This window comes from Gobius niger (genome assembly GCF_951799975.1).
Source record: "Gobius niger genome assembly, chromosome: 2".
NCBI classification, from domain to species: domain Eukaryota; kingdom Metazoa; phylum Chordata; class Actinopteri; order Gobiiformes; family Gobiidae; genus Gobius; species Gobius niger.
Window position 1 is genome coordinate 3,231,763 of NC_136853.1, and position 15,590 is coordinate 3,247,352.

General features: G+C 49.8%; 1 protein-coding gene across 2 annotated transcripts in view; it reads right to left on the reverse strand.

The window, feature by feature from the left end:
- Positions 1-235: 235 nt before the first annotated feature.
- LOC306983127 (galactose-specific lectin nattectin-like) overlaps positions 236-15,590 on the reverse strand; it is a 30,901-nt gene continuing 15,546 nt past the window's right edge. For both annotated transcript variants that reach the window (XM_079582861.1, XM_079582862.1), the window contains 2 exons: positions 559-670; positions 236-384 (listed from right to left, as the gene is read on the reverse strand). In XM_079582861.1, the coding sequence (XP_079438987.1) occupies positions 251-384; positions 559-670 (246 nt within the window). In that variant the 3' untranslated portion in view covers positions 236-250. The remainder of the gene's footprint in view (positions 385-558; positions 671-15,590) is intronic.

The following is a 15,590-nucleotide window of genomic DNA, read 5'->3' on the forward strand; positions in this document are numbered from 1 at the left end:
TTTTCACGACCCAGTGTTGGTGAGTTTAACCTTTAAACCTGCGCTGCCTTTGTGTTCTGGGTAAATAATGACTGATTCCTCCTGGGTTAATACCACAGTCACAGTCCAGAACAAATGAATCCCTCATGTCAGTTCAGCCGATCCAGGACATAAACAGAAGCCAGACACTCAGGGTGATGCTGAGAAGAAACGTTTAATCATGAGTCAGAAGCCAGAGCTGCAGCAGTGGGTCAGATACAGACAGAAGTGTTCACTGCATGTCAGGGTTACATTTATACAGGAAGCGTCCCACAGTCAGAGACACGGGCTCAGCTTTCACAGCTGCGTCTTTGGCACAGATGTAGTCTCGAGCCATGTTCTCAGGGCGATCGTTCCAAACCGTGTCTGGATTTGGTGAAGGCAGAAAGAGAGAAAGGAAAGTATAAAAGTTTGAGTCTTGTGAAGAACTTTACAAATGATCTGCTCTTGGGCGACAGGAGCAGATAAACTTCTAACTTCTTCATTGGAGGAAACTTTTGTTCTATTTCTATTTTGAACTGATTTTTTGTAAACCGTTACCTGCCCAGTTGATCTCAACGAAGTGCTCATGCCCGCGATAGTTGTCCGGCTGAACTGAAGCCCAGTTTGAATAGTTCCACACAGATCCGTCGCTCCACATCCACAGGTTTTCCTGATGACAGTTTCACAACATTTCAAATCTCATTAACTCGACTCGATTAAGTGATGTTTGGAACAACCAGTCTGACCTTAAACGCGTCCTGTCCGCCGATCCAGGTGTGCCGGTTTTCACCAGTGACCTTTTTGATCAGATCCACGATGAAGTTGTTCTCCTCAGCGCTGTGGATGGAGGCCAGGTTTGCACCCTGAGATTGGCAGCTTTTCTGGAGCGAAAAAGCCAAATGAGAGTCTTTGGGTTAGTGGTCAGTGTGGTCACGTCTGGAGGATGTTCACAGAAGTTCACTCTTCAGAGAGAAACTGGAGGAATTATCCTCAATATAACAATATTTATCATGAAATCTTGAACTTTACGGACACAAACTAATCCATAAGCGGAAAATGAATAGTCATGTAAAACACCTTATGTCCACGTTAACCACTGATACTAGTAAAGAGTGGTCATTATTGTTATCTGTGCTGTACCTCTGCTTCTGTCCAAGACGACTTAGAATCAAAGAACTTGAAACAGCGAATTCCAAACGGAGTCCAGTCCTCAGGACAGCCTTTATTAAAATAATAATATTCAGAATGATAAATGAATCAAAGTGAGTGCTGTAGATTAAACTCACCTTGGTCATTCTTCACGGCCTGTGACTGAGGAACAATGAACAGAGTTATTAAAGCCTGATCAAAAAGACATGATGATAAATGAGGTGAACTTACAGCTCCTGCCGTCAGCAGAGCAGTGGACAAACAGAGGAAGAACATCAGTGGGCAGTTTGCAGCCATCTGAAATCATCAACACGACTAAGAAGAAGATCTGTGTGTAAAAGCCCAGACCTGAGCCCTGAGGAGACTTACCTTCACTTCAGAGTCAGGAGACTGTAGGACTGGAGGAGACGAGCTGTTTTTATAGAGCAGTGAGGGGGACGAGCTACGATCACCACAAACACAGATTATTATTTTATTTTTAACTTGGAGGAAGTTCACTGCCAGTAAGTCACACATGGAGACACATTCTTACAGTAAACACTGTGGAAGTTTAATTCATATAAAAAACTCTCAGAGAGCGGATCATGTCCAAAGATCAGACTTTCAGAGGCGTCCTGCAGCTTTCAGAGCTCTTCCCATGTCTCTCTCACACAATCAAGACTCAAGGAAGTCACAGAGATTCACACAGAAGTAAATACTTGTTCCTTGTGTTTGTAGACACTAGCCAGCTGTCAGCCAGAAGAAACATAAGGTTGTCAGAATCAGAATTTACTTTATTGCCATGGTAATAAGAGTAAGAAGATTACATTTAAACTATGATAAATAGAATAACAAACAAAGACGTACAGATGCATTGAGTGTTAGCAGCAAACATGAGTGTGGACAAACCACATACACAGAGCAGATTACATTCACGAGTCTCTCACGGAGGTATTGGGTGAACAGTCCATGTCCCGGGTGAGAAGGGCCGGTTCTGGCCCAAGACAAATGTGTTAGCTGGGTCGGGATGTTTGTTCAGCAAATTGTTCAAACGGCACTCATTGGCTAATGTAGAATGAAGCTAGCGTTAGCTTCGCTAGCTTCCTAGTGGTTACGCCCCGCCATTCCAACACCCCCCCACTCCGACATTGTGGGGGCACTTCCCCTAAATAGAACCAACTCTAGCCTTACCTGAGCCCAAACCTTAAGGACAGTGGAGTTTACAATGACGGGAATCAAATAGGGCTGAAACGACTAATCGATTATTGAAATAGTCGACAACTATTTTAGTAATCGATTAATCGTTTTCTGGTTCACACAGACTAAAATGGAGCAAAAAATACATAAAAATGGAGCATTTTTGATGAAATCCTACTTTGTTTATAAAGTTAGCGTCTGTGTACATGTTGTTCATTGTAAATTTTATAAATAGAGTCTCAACAAACATTTCCCTTTAGTTTACTCCATCAACACATCTTCAAGCAGCGCCACTTAAGCTATAGGGGATAAAAAAAAAAAATCAATTTTCCAACACCATTCACAGCTAAGCGATAACTCGATTAATCGTAAAAATCGATTACAAAATAATCGGTAGTTGCAGCCCTAGAATCAAATGGGGGAATCAAAAAGTGTCGGAATGACGGGACGATCCTCACTGCTCTTTTCTGTAATATGATTAAATGTGTTCTGCTAATTATTCCCCAACACAATACGTAAGGTGTGGAAGTACCAAAGGACAGTATAAAGTACGAAGAGCATTTTCATCAAGGTATAGCTTTGCTTTATTTATCATTCAGAGGCTTTTGGAGATTTTTGTTTTGATGCGTCGGACATGGGGTTTCCATGACAATTTACTATCAATTATTACTCCCAAAAATGTATTCTCACTTACGCATTCAACCTGGGTACCATCAGCACTTATTTACTGTTCAGACTTTATATTCATCATTATCTTAGTTTTGTTAATATTCAAGGTTAATTTATTGTGTGTCCATCCACTTTTTTATTATATTCAGTTCCCTGTTTACTGTTTTTATGAGTTCATTATAATCATCACTACAGTAGAATATATTTGTGTCGTCTGCAAATAGTATCAGTTTCAGTACTTTGGATGCAACCCCTTAACTCCCACCTGAACCGAGCACATTTTCTCCAGCTTTACCCCAATCCAAAAGCTTCTGGAAAAAAGGTGTGAAAATAGCAACAAAACTGAGACGAAAACAAGGATGAAAATGTGACAAAAAGTGAGAAAAAATTGACGAAAAAGTGACAAAAAATGTACAAAAAATATACAAACAAATAACAAAAATTGACCAAAATTTGACAAAAAAGTGAGAAAAAATTTAGAAAAAATTAACGAAAAAGTGACAAAAAATGGACAAAAAAATGGACCAAAAAAAATCAAAAAAGTGACAAAAAAGTCACGAAAATTTGACAAAAATGAGATGACTGCCCAACATGATGATGTAAGGAAAAAGATCAATTTAGTTTTGTAGATCTTAGCTTTCAAATGAGGTGTTGCCTACAGGCCTACAGGATTTGGGTAAAGCTGAACTGGAGAAAATGCTCTCGGTTCAGGCTGGAGTTAAGAGGTTATCACTTATATACACATTAAACAGTTTTGGCCCCAACACTGTTCCCTGGGGGACACCACAAGCAACGCCAAGAGTATCTGATAAGTACTGACCCATTTTTGCGAACTGTACTCTCCCTGTTAAATAACCTTTCAACCAATCCCCAGCCTGCCCCTAATTCCACATCTTTCCATCTTATTCAGTCGGATTGAGTGATTAAAAGTATCGGAGGCTTTTTTGAAGATCAATAAACATACCAACTGCAGACTTTTTTCGCCACTGCATGAGTCATTTCTTCGACAGCTTCAGTTATTGCCATTGAGGTGAAAGAGAGATTAGTTTGTAGTTTGTACCAACAAGTCAACACTGCAACGTTTCTCTGCTCGGACTAAAATCTGCTTAATATTCATGTCGTAACTGATTTTATCTGGACTTGTCCGGTCCTGTGTAAACTGACAATTCATGGCGGCGCCCACGCAAACTCCTGGAATAAGGTGAATTAGGCTCTACGGTGCTACGTCACAAATCAAAGGTGAAATACTGGGTGGTTTATTTGGATTTGAGAGGATTTATGAATAACTGTCGGATTGTGATGAAATATCATTTAATTACAACGATGACCTGCATGAGGCAAAAGTCCGATATAAACAGAAAGGCCCATTAGCCAAAAATGCTGAACCTTCTGCTATAAAAGTAATATTTACCAAAATCGGTACTTCCGGGTTAGTGGAGATAAATGCTAACGGCGCAGCAGCTACGCTAACCACGGAAGTATTAGTAAATATTACTTTTTTAGCAGTAGGTGCGGCATTTTTGGCTCATGAGTCTGAGAAATAAGTAAGTTCAGTAACTCTCTGCTGAGTTTCAGAAATATTGATGGCTGTTTTTAAGAATTGTTCATGTTTTTTTTTCCTCGCGTCTTCGCCGGTTTGCTAAGACCTGGAAGTGGAAGTCGTGACGTCACACTTAAACGTACAACAGTTACGCCTCATGTACACCGAGTCTGTTACGTCGTCCACGGCCCGTTTTACGTACGTCTGCCGTTACAATAGGCACTAAATAAACTTCATGTGGGGGTTTACACCTGTCCGTCAGGTGTACGTCACGTCTACGGCAGGAATATCATTATTCATCGACTCTATTTTTGACTGACACCGTCGTCAAAGGCTTTTTTCTGCAGTGCAGTAGTTTGTTTATGCTGCATAATGAGCCATGTGCTCCATAAAAGGCCAAAACACGGAGAATGGCCGAGTTTTAAAGGGATGTTTCAGGATGTTTGACATAGGGCCTCATTTCCTTGTTATCCAGAGTGTTGCTGGTACCTGGAGATATTTTTTTTGTAATTCATGCAGTTCTTATGTTTGAAGAGTTTCGTGGCGCTAGGCTAGTGCAAGGCTAGTGCATTTCTATGGTATCAGCTAGCCAGCATTAAAAACAGTCTGACCCGCTCCACAGAGCACCTGAGGCAAATCACTTATAACACCAGACTAACCATATAAATGTCTGTGTCCATAGAATCATTTAAAATACCTTATATTTGAGCAGCATCAGCTTCGTGGTTGTATAAGCTACACAGCGGCGGCGGAGTGATCTGCTAGAAAATAGTCCCTCAAAATGCGATCATTCATGTGATGCAAGGTCAGTTATATTCCAAACAGGATTCTATGGACACAGACATTTATATGGTTAGTCTGGTGTTATAAGTGATTTGCCTCAGGTGCTCTGTGGAGCGGGTCAGTTTTTAATGAAGGCTAGCTGATACCATAGACATGCACTAGCCTTGCACTAGCCTAGCGCCACGAAACTCTTCAAACATAAGAACTGCTTGAATTACAAAAAAAATATCTCCAGGTACCAACAACACTCTGGATAACAAGGAAATGAGGCCCTATGTCAAACATCCTGAAATATCCCTTTAACATTGACGTCAAGGCGGAACTGCTTTTCCGTGTTTTGGTGGGACAATAAACAGCGTAACACCACTCCAAATCTCCAAACTTTCCTGGAAGGAGAGGAGGACAGAGGACAAGGAGAGGAGGACAGAGGACAAGGAGAGGAAGACAGAGGACAAGGAGAGGAGGACAGAGGACAAGGAGAGGACAGAGGACAAGGAGAGGAGGACAGAGGACAAGGAGAGGAGGACAGAGGACAAGGAGAGGAGGACAGAGGACAAGGAGAGGAAGACAGAGGACACGGAGAGGAGGACAGAGGACAAGGAGAGGAAGACAGAGGACAAGGAGAGGAAGACAGAGGACAAGGAGAGGAGGACAGAGGACAAGGAGAGGAGGACAGAGGACAAGGAGAGGAAGACAGAGGACAAGGAGAGGAAGACAGAGGACAAGGAGAGGAGAGGAGGACAGAGGACAAGGAGAGGAGGACAGAGGACAAGGAGAGGAAGACAGAGGACAAGGAGAGGAAGACAGAGGACAAGGAGAGGAGGACAGAGGACAAGGAGAGGAAGACAGAGGACAAGGAGAGGAAGACAGAGGACAAGGAGAGGAGGACAGAGGACAAGGAGAGGAGGACAGAGGACAAGGAGAGGAGGACAGAGGACAAGGAGAGGAAGACAGAGGACAAGGAGAGGAGGACAGAGGAGAAGGAGAGGAGGACAGAGGACAAGGAGAGGAAGACAGAGGACAAGGAGAGGAGGACAGAGGACAAGGAGAGGAGGACAGAGGACAAGGAGAGGAAGACAGAGGACAAGGAGAGGAGGACAGAGGACAAGGAGAGGAAGACAGAGGACAAGGAGAGGAGAGGAGGACAGAGGACAAGGAGAGGAGGACAGAGGACAAGGAGAGGAAGACAGAGGACAAGGAGAGGAAGACAGAGGACAAGGAGAGGAGGACAGAGGACAAGGAGAGGAGGACAGAGGACAAGGAGAGGAGGACAGAGGACAAGGAGAGGAGGACAGAGGACAAGGAGAGGAAGACAGAGGACAAGGAGAGGAGGACAGAGGAGAAGGAGAGGAGGACAGAGGACAAGGAGAGGAAGACAGAGGACAAGGAGAGGAGGACAGAGGACAAGGAGAGGAGGACAGAGGACAATGAGAGGAGGACAGAGGACAAGGAGAGGAGGACAGAGGACAAGGAGAGGAGGACAGAGGACAAGGAGAGGAGGACAGAGGACAAGGAGAGGAAGACAGAGGACAAGGAGAGGAAGACAGAGGAGAAGGAGAGGAGAGGAGGACAAGGAGAGGAGAGGAGGACAGAGGACAAGGAGAGGAAGACAGAGGACAAGGAGAGGAGGACAGAGGACAAGGAGAGGAGAGGAGGACAGAGGACAAGGAGAGGAGGACAGAGGACAAGGAGAGGAAGACAGAGGACAAGGAGAGGAGGACAGAGGACAAGGAGAGGAGGACAGAGGACAAGGAGAGGAAGACAGAGGACAAGGAGAGGAGGACAGAGGACAAGGAGAGGAAGACAGAGGACAAGGAGAGGAGGACAGAGGACAAGGAGAGGAGGACAGAGGACAAGGAGAGGAAGACAGAGGACACGGAGAGGAAGACAGAGGACAAGGAGAGGAGGACAGAGGACAAGGAGAGGACAGAGGACAAGGAGAGGAGGACAGAGGACAAGGAGAGGAGGACAGAGGACAAGGAGAGGAGGACAGAGGACAAGGAGAGGAGGACAGAGGACAAGGAGAGGAAGACAGAGGACAAGGAGAGGAAGACAGAGGACAAGGAGAGGAAGACAGAGGACAAGGAGAGGAGGACAGAGGACAAGGAGAGGAGGACAGAGGACAAGGAGAGGAGGACAGAGGACAAGGAGAGGAAGACAGAGGACAAGGAGAGGAAGACAGAGGACAAGGAGAGGAGAGGAGGACAGAGGACAAGGAGAGGAGGACAGAGGACAAGGAGAGGAAGACAGAGGACAAGGAGAGGAAGACAGAGGACAAGGAGAGGAGGACAGAGGACAAGGAGAGGAGGACAGAGGACAAGGAGAGGAGGACAGAGGACAAGGAGAGGAGGACAGAGGACAAGGAGAGGAAGACAGAGGACAAGGAGAGGAAGACAGAGGACAAGGAGAGGAAGACAGAGGACAAGGAGAGGAGGACAGAGGACAAGGAGAGGAGGACAGAGGACAAGGAGAGGAGGACAGAGGACAAGGAGAGGAAGACAGAGGACAAGGAGAGGAAGACAGAGGACAAGGAGAGGAGAGGAGGACAGAGGACAAGGAGAGGAGGACAGAGGACAAGGAGAGGAAGACAGAGGACAAGGAGAGGAAGACAGAGGACAAGGAGAGGAGGACAGAGGACAAGGAGAGGAGGACAGAGGACAAGGAGAGGAGGACAGAGGACAAGGAGAGGAGGACAGAGGACAAGGAGAGGAAGACAGAGGACAAGGAGAGGAGGACAGAGGAGAAGGAGAGGAGGACAGAGGACAAGGAGAGGAAGACAGAGGACAAGGAGAGGAGGACAGAGGACAAGGAGAGGAGGACAGAGGACAAGGAGAGGAAGACAGAGGACAAGGAGAGGAGGACAGAGGACAAGGAGAGGAAGACAGAGGACAAGGAGAGGAGAGGAGGACAGAGGACAAGGAGAGGAGGACAGAGGACAAGGAGAGGAAGACAGAGGACAAGGAGAGGAAGACAGAGGACAAGGAGAGGAGGACAGAGGACAAGGAGAGGAGGACAGAGGACAATGAGAGGAGGACAGAGGACAAGGAGAGGAGGACAGAGGACAAGGAGAGGAGGACAGAGGACAAGGAGAGGAGGACAGAGGACAAGGAGAGGAAGACAGAGGACAAGGAGAGGAAGACAGAGGAGAAGGAGAGGAGAGGAGGACAAGGAGAGGAGAGGAGGACAGAGGACAAGGAGAGGAAGACAGAGGACAAGGAGAGGAGGACAGAGGACAAGGAGAGGAGAGGAGGACAGAGGACAAGGAGAGGAGGACAGAGGACAAGGAGAGGAAGACAGAGGACAAGGAGAGGAAGACAGAGGACAAGGAGAGCAGGACAGAGGACAAGGAGAGGAGGACAGAGGACAAGGAGAGGAAGACAGAGGACAAGGAGAGGAGGAGAGAGGACAAGGAGAGGAAGACAGAGGACAAGGAGAGGAGAGGAGGACAGAGGACAAGGAGAGGAGAGGAGAGGAGGACAGAGGACAAGGAGAGGAGAGGAGGACAGAGGACAAGGAGAGGAGGACAGAGGACAAGGAGAGGAAGACAGAGGACAAGGAGAGGACAGAGGACAAGGAGAGGAAGACAGAGGACAAGGAGAGGAGGACAGAGGACAAGGAGAGGAGGACAGAGGACAAGGAGAGGAGGACAGAGGACAAGGAGAGGAGAGGAGGACAGAGGACAAGGAGAGGAGGACAGAGGACAAGGAGAGGAGAGGAGGACAGAGGACAAGGAGAGGAGGACAGAGGACAAGGAGAGGAGGACAGAGGACAAGGAGAGGAAGACAGAGGACAAGGAGAGGAGGACAGAGGACAAGGAGAGGAAGACAGAGGACAAGGAGAGGAGAGGAGGACAGAGGACAAGGAGAGGAGGACAGAGGACAAGGAGAGGAAGACAGAGGACAAGGAGAGGAGGACAGAGGACAAGGAGAGGAGGACAGAGGACAAGGAGAGGAGGACAGAGGACAAGGAGAGGAGGACAGAGGACAAGGAGAGGAGGACAGAGGACAAGGAGAGGAGGACAGAGGACAAGGAGAGGAAGACAGAGGACAAGGAGAGGAAGACAGAGGACAAGGAGAGGAGGACAGAGGACAAGGAGAGGAGGACAGAGGACAAGGAGAGGAAGACAGAGGACAAGGAGAGGACAAGGAGAGGAGGACAGAGGACAAGGAGAGGAAGACAGAGGACAAGGAGAGGAAGACAGAGGACAAGGAGAGGAGGACAGAGGACAAGGAGAGGAGGACAGAGGACAAGGAGAGGAGGACAGAGGACAAGGAGAGGAATACAGAGGACAAGGAGAGGAGAGGAGGACAGAGGACAAGGAGAGGAGGACAGAGGACAAGGAGAGGAAGACAGAGGACAAGGAGAGGAAGACAGAGGACAAGGAGAGGAGGACAGAGGACAAGGAGAGGAGGACAGAGGACAAGGAGAGGAAGACAGAGGACAAGGAGAGGAGGACAGAGGACAAGGAGAGGACAGAGGACAAGGAGAGGAAGACAGAGGACAAGGAGAGGACAGAGGACAAGGAGAGGAAGACAGAGGACAAGGAGAGGAAGACAGAGGACAGAGGACAAGGAGAGGACAGAGGACAAGGAGAGGAGGACAGAGGACAAGGAGAGGAGAGGAGGACAGAGGACAAGGAGAGGAGGACAGAGGACAAGGAGAGGAGAGGAGGACAGAGGACAAGGAGAGGAGGACAGAGGACAAGGAGAGGAGGACAGAGGACAAGGAGAGGAAGACAGAGGACAAGGAGAGGAGGACAGAGGACAAGGAGAGGAAGACAGAGGACAAGGAGAGGAGAGGAGGACAGAGGACAAGGAGAGGAAGACAGAGGACAAGGAGAGGAGAGGAGGACAGAGGACAAGGAGAGGAGGACAGAGGACAAGGAGAGGAGAGGAGGACAGAGGACAAGGAGAGGAGGACAGAGGACAAGGAGAGGAGAGGAGGACAGAGGACAAGGAGAGGAGGACAGAGGACAAGGAGAGGAGGACAGAGGACAAGGAGAGGAAGACAGAGGACAAGGAGAGGATGACAGAGGACAAGGAGAGGAGAGGAGGACAGAGGACAAGGAGAGGAGGACAGAGGACAAGGAGAGGAGGACAGAGGACAAGGAGAGGAAGACAGAGGACAAGGAGAGGAGGACAGAGGACAAGGAGAGGAGAGGAGGACAGAGGACAAGGAGAGGAGGACAGAGGACAAGGAGAGGAGGACAGAGGACAAGGAGAGGAGGACAGAGGACAAGGAGAGGAGGACAGAGGACAAGGAGAGGAGGACAGAGGACAAGGAGAGGAGGACAGAGGACAAGGAGAGGAGGACAGAGGACAAGGAGAGGAAGACAGAGGACAAGGAGAGGAGGACAGAGGACAAGGAGAGGAGGACAGAGGACAAGGAGAGGAGGACAGAGGACAAGGAGAGGAGGACAGAGGACAAGGAGAGGAGGACAGAGGACAAGGAGAGGAAGATAGAGGAGAAGGAGAGGAGGACAGAGGACAAGGAGAGGAAGACAGAGGACAAGGAGAGGAAGACAGAGGACAAGGAGAGGACAGAGGACAAGGAGAGGAAGACAGAGGACAAGGAGAGGAAGACAGAGGACAAGGAGAGGAAGACAGAGGACAAGGAGAGGAGGACAGAGGACAAGGAGAGGAAGATAGAGGAGAAGGAGAGGAGGACAGAGGACAAGGAGAGGAGGACAGAGGACAAGGAGAGGAAGACAGAGGACAAGGAGAGGACAGAGGACAAGGAGAGGAAGACAGAGGACAAGGAGAGGAAGACAGAGGACAAGGAGAGGAAGACAGAGGACAAGGAGAGGACAGAGGACAAGGAGAGGAGGACAGAGGACAAGGAGAGGAGGACAGAGGACAAGGAGAGGAGGACAGAGGACAAGGAGAGGAAGACAGAGGACAAGGAGAGGAAGACAGAGGACAAGGAGAGGAGGACAGAGGACAAGGAGAGGAGGACAGAGGACAAGGAGAGGAAGACAGAGGACAAGGAGAGGAGGACAGAGGACAAGGAGAGGAGGACAGAGGACAAGGAGAGGAGGACAGAGGACAAGGAGAGGAATACAGAGGACAAGGAGAGGAGAGGAGGACAGAGGACAAGGAGAGGAGGACAGAGGACAAGGAGAGGAAGACAGAGGACAAGGAGAGGAAGACAGAGGACAAGGAGAGGAGGACAGAGGACAAGGAGAGGAGGACAGAGGACAAGGAGAGGAAGACAGAGGACAAGGAGAGGAGGACAGAGGACAAGGAGAGGACAGAGGACAAGGAGAGGAAGACAGAGGACAAGGAGAGGACAGAGGACAAGGAGAGGAAGACAGAGGACAAGGAGAGGAAGACAGAGGACAGAGGACAAGGAGAGGAAGACAGAGGACAAGGAGAGGACAGAGGACAAGGAGAGGAGGACAGAGGACAAGGAGAGGAAGACAGAGGACAAGGAGAGGACAGAGGACAAGGAGAGGAAGACAGAGGACAAGGAGAGGAGGACAGAGGACAGAGGACAAGGAGAGGAGGACAGAGGACAAGGAGAGGAGGACAGAGGACAAGGAGAGGAGGACAGAGGACAAGGAGAGGAAGACAGAGGACAAGGAGAGGAGAGGAGGACAGAGGACAAGGAGAGGAGGACAGAGGACAAGGAGAGGAAGACAGAGGACAAGGAGAGGAGGACAGAGGACAAGGAGAGGACAGAGGACAAGGAGAGGAGGACAGAGGACAAGGAGAGGAGGACAGAGGACAAGGAGAGGAGGACAGAGGACAAGGAGAGGAGGACAGAGGACAAGGAGAGGAGGACAGAGGACAAGGAGAGGAAGACAGAGGACAAGGAGAGGAGGACAGAGGACAAGGAGAGGAGAGGAGGACAGAGGACAAGGAGAGGAGGACAGAGGACAAGGAGAGGAAGACAGAGGACAAGGAGAGGAAGACAGAGGACAAGGAGAGGAAGACAGAGGACAAGGAGAGGAGGACAGAGGACAAGGAGAGGAGGACAGAGGACAAGGAGAGGAGGACAGAGGACAAGGAGAGGAAGATAGAGGAGAAGGAGAGGAGGACAGAGGACAAGGAGAGGAAGACAGAGGACAAGGAGAGGACAGAGGACAAGGAGAGGAAGACAGAGGACAAGGAGAGGAAGACAGAGGACAAGGAGAGGAAGACAGAGGACAAGGAGAGGACAGAGGACAAGGAGAGGAGGACAGAGGACAAGGAGAGGAAGACAGAGGACAAGGAGAGGACAGAGGACAAGGAGAGGAAGACAGAGGACAAGGAGAGGAGGACAGAGGACAAGGAGAGGAGGACAGAGGACAAGGAGAGGAAGACAGAGGACAAGGAGAGGAGGACAGAGGACAAGGAGAGGAGGACAGAGGACAAGGAGAGGAGGACAGAGGACAAGGAGAGGAAGACAGAGGAAAAGGAGAGGAAGACAGAGGAGAAGGAGAGGAGGACAGAGGACAGAGGACAAGGAGAGGAGGACAGAGGACAAGGAGAGGACAGAGGACAAGGAGAGGAAGACAGAGGACAAGGAGAGGAGGACAGAGGACAAGGAGAGGAGGACAGAGGACAAGGAGAGGAAGACAGAGGACAAGGAGAGGAGGACAGAGGACAAGGAGAGGAGGACAGAGGACAAGGAGAGGAGGACAGAGGACAAGGAGAGGAAGACAGAGGACAAGGAGAGGAGGACAGAGGACAAGGAGAGGAGGACAGAGGACAAGGAGAGGAGGACAGAGGACAAGGAGAGGAGGACAGAGGACAAGGAGAGGAGGACAGAGGACAAGGAGAGGAGGACAGAGGACAAGGAGAGGAAGACAGAGGACAAGGAGAGGAGGACAGAGGACAAGGAGAGGAAGACAGAGGACAAGGAGAGGAAGACAGAGGACATGGAGAGGAAGACAGAGGACAAGGAGAGGAGGACAGAGGACAAGGAGAGGAAGACAGAGGACAAGGAGAGGAGGACAGAGGACAAGGAGAGGAAGACAGAGGACAAGGAGAGGAAGACAGAGGACAAGGAGAGGAAGACAGAGGACAAGGAGAGGACAGAGGACAAGGAGAGGAAGACAGAGGACAAGGAGAGGAGGACAGAGGACAAGGAGAGGAGGACAGAGGACAAGGAGAGGAGGACAGAGGACAAGGAGAGGAAGACAGAGGACAAGGAGGACAGAGGACAAGGAGAGGAAGACAGAGGACAAGGAGAGGAGGACAGAGGACAAGGAGAGGAGGACAGAGGACAAGGAGAGGAAGACAGAGGACAAGGAGAGGAGGACAGAGGACACGGAGAGGAGGACAGAGGACACGGAGAGGAGGACAGAGGACAAGGAGAGGAGGACAGAGGACAAGGAGAGGAGGACAAGGAGAGGAAGACAGAGGACAAGGAGAGGAGGACAGAGGACAAGGAGAGGAGAGGAGGACAGAGGACAAGGAGAGGAGGACAGAGGACAAGGAGAGGAAGACAGAGGACAAGGAGAGGAAGACAGAGGACAAGGAGAGGAGGACAGAGGACAAGGAGAGGAGGACAGAGGACAAGGAGAGGAAGATAGAGGAGAAGGAGAGGAGGACAGAGGACAAGGAGAGGAAGACAGAGGACAAGGAGAGGACAGAGGACAAGGAGAGGAAGACAGAGGACAAGGAGAGGAAGACAGAGGACAAGGAGAGGAAGACAGAGGACAAGGAGAGGACAGAGGACAAGGAGAGGAGGACAGAGGACAAGGAGAGGAAGACAGAGGACAAGGAGAGGACAGAGGACAAGGAGAGGAAGACAGAGGACAAGGAGAGGAGGACAGAGGACAAGGAGAGGAGGACAGAGGACAAGGAGAGGAAGACAGAGGAAAAGGAGAGGAAGACAGAGGAGAAGGAGAGGAGGACAGAGGACAGAGGACAAGGAGAGGAGGACAGAGGACAAGGAGAGGACAGAGGACAAGGAGAGGAAGACAGAGGACAAGGAGAGGAGGACAGAGGACAAGGAGAGGAGGACAGAGGACAAGGAGAGGAAGACAGAGGACAAGGAGAGGAGGACAGAGGACAAGGAGAGGAGGACAGAGGACAAGGAGAGGAGGACAGAGGACAAGGAGAGGAAGACAGAGGACAAGGAGAGGAGGACAGAGGACAAGGAGAGGAGGACAGAGGACAAGGAGAGGAGGACAGAGGACAAGGAGAGGAGGACAGAGGACAAGGAGAGGAGGACAGAGGACAAGGAGAGGAGGACAGAGGACAAGGAGAGGAAGACAGAGGACAAGGAGAGGAGGACAGAGGACAAGGAGAGGAAGACAGAGGACAAGGAGAGGAAGACAGAGGACAAGGAGAGGAAGACAGAGGACAAGGAGGACAGAGGACAAGGAGAGGAAGACAGAGGACAAGGAGAGGAGGACAGAGGACAAGGAGAGGAGGACAGAGGACAAGGAGAGGAGGACAGAGGACAAGGAGAGGAGGACAGAGGACAAGGAGAGGAGGACAGAGGACAAGGAGAGGAGGACAGAGGACAAGGAGAGGAAGACAGAGGACAAGGAGAGGAGGACAGAGGACAAGGAGAGGAGGACAGAGGACAAGGAGAGGAGGACAGAGGACAAGGAGAGGAGGACAGAGGACAAGGAGAGGAGGACAGAGGACAAGGAGAGGAAGACAGAGGACAAGGAGAGGAAGACAGAGGACAAGGAGAGGAAGACAGAGGACAAGGAGAGGAGGACAGAGGACAAGGAGAGGAAGACAGAGGACAAGGAGAGGAAGACAGAGGACAAGGAGAGGACAGAGGACAAGGAGAGGAAGACAGAGGACAAGGAGAGGAAGACAGAGGACAAGGAGAGGAGAGGACAAGGAGAGGAGGACAGAGGACAAGGAGAGGAGGACAGAGGACACGGAGAGGAGGACAAGGAGAGGAAGACAGAGGACAAGGAGAGGAAGACAGAGGACAAGGAGAGGAGGACAGAGGACAAGGAGAGGAGGACAGAGGACAAGGAGAGGAGGACAGAGGACAACAGACAAGCAGAAGATCGAGGGAGAAGGATGAGGAGAAACAGGCAGATGATGAGAGGAGGAGGAGACAGACCAACGGCAGCTCCATGATGTTTCTTGAGGTGCAGGTAAATGCTTAACATTCCCTAAAAAACTGAACTTAAAATAAAGGAAATGAATGTAAGCTCGTATACTGCATTTTAAAGTCAAAGTCCATAACAAATGAATCCCTCGTGTCAGTTGAGCCGATCCAGGACATAAACAGAAGCCAGACACTCAGGGTGATGCTGAGAAGAAAGGTTTTAATCATGAGTCAGAAGCCAGAGCTGCAGCAGTGGGTCAGATAC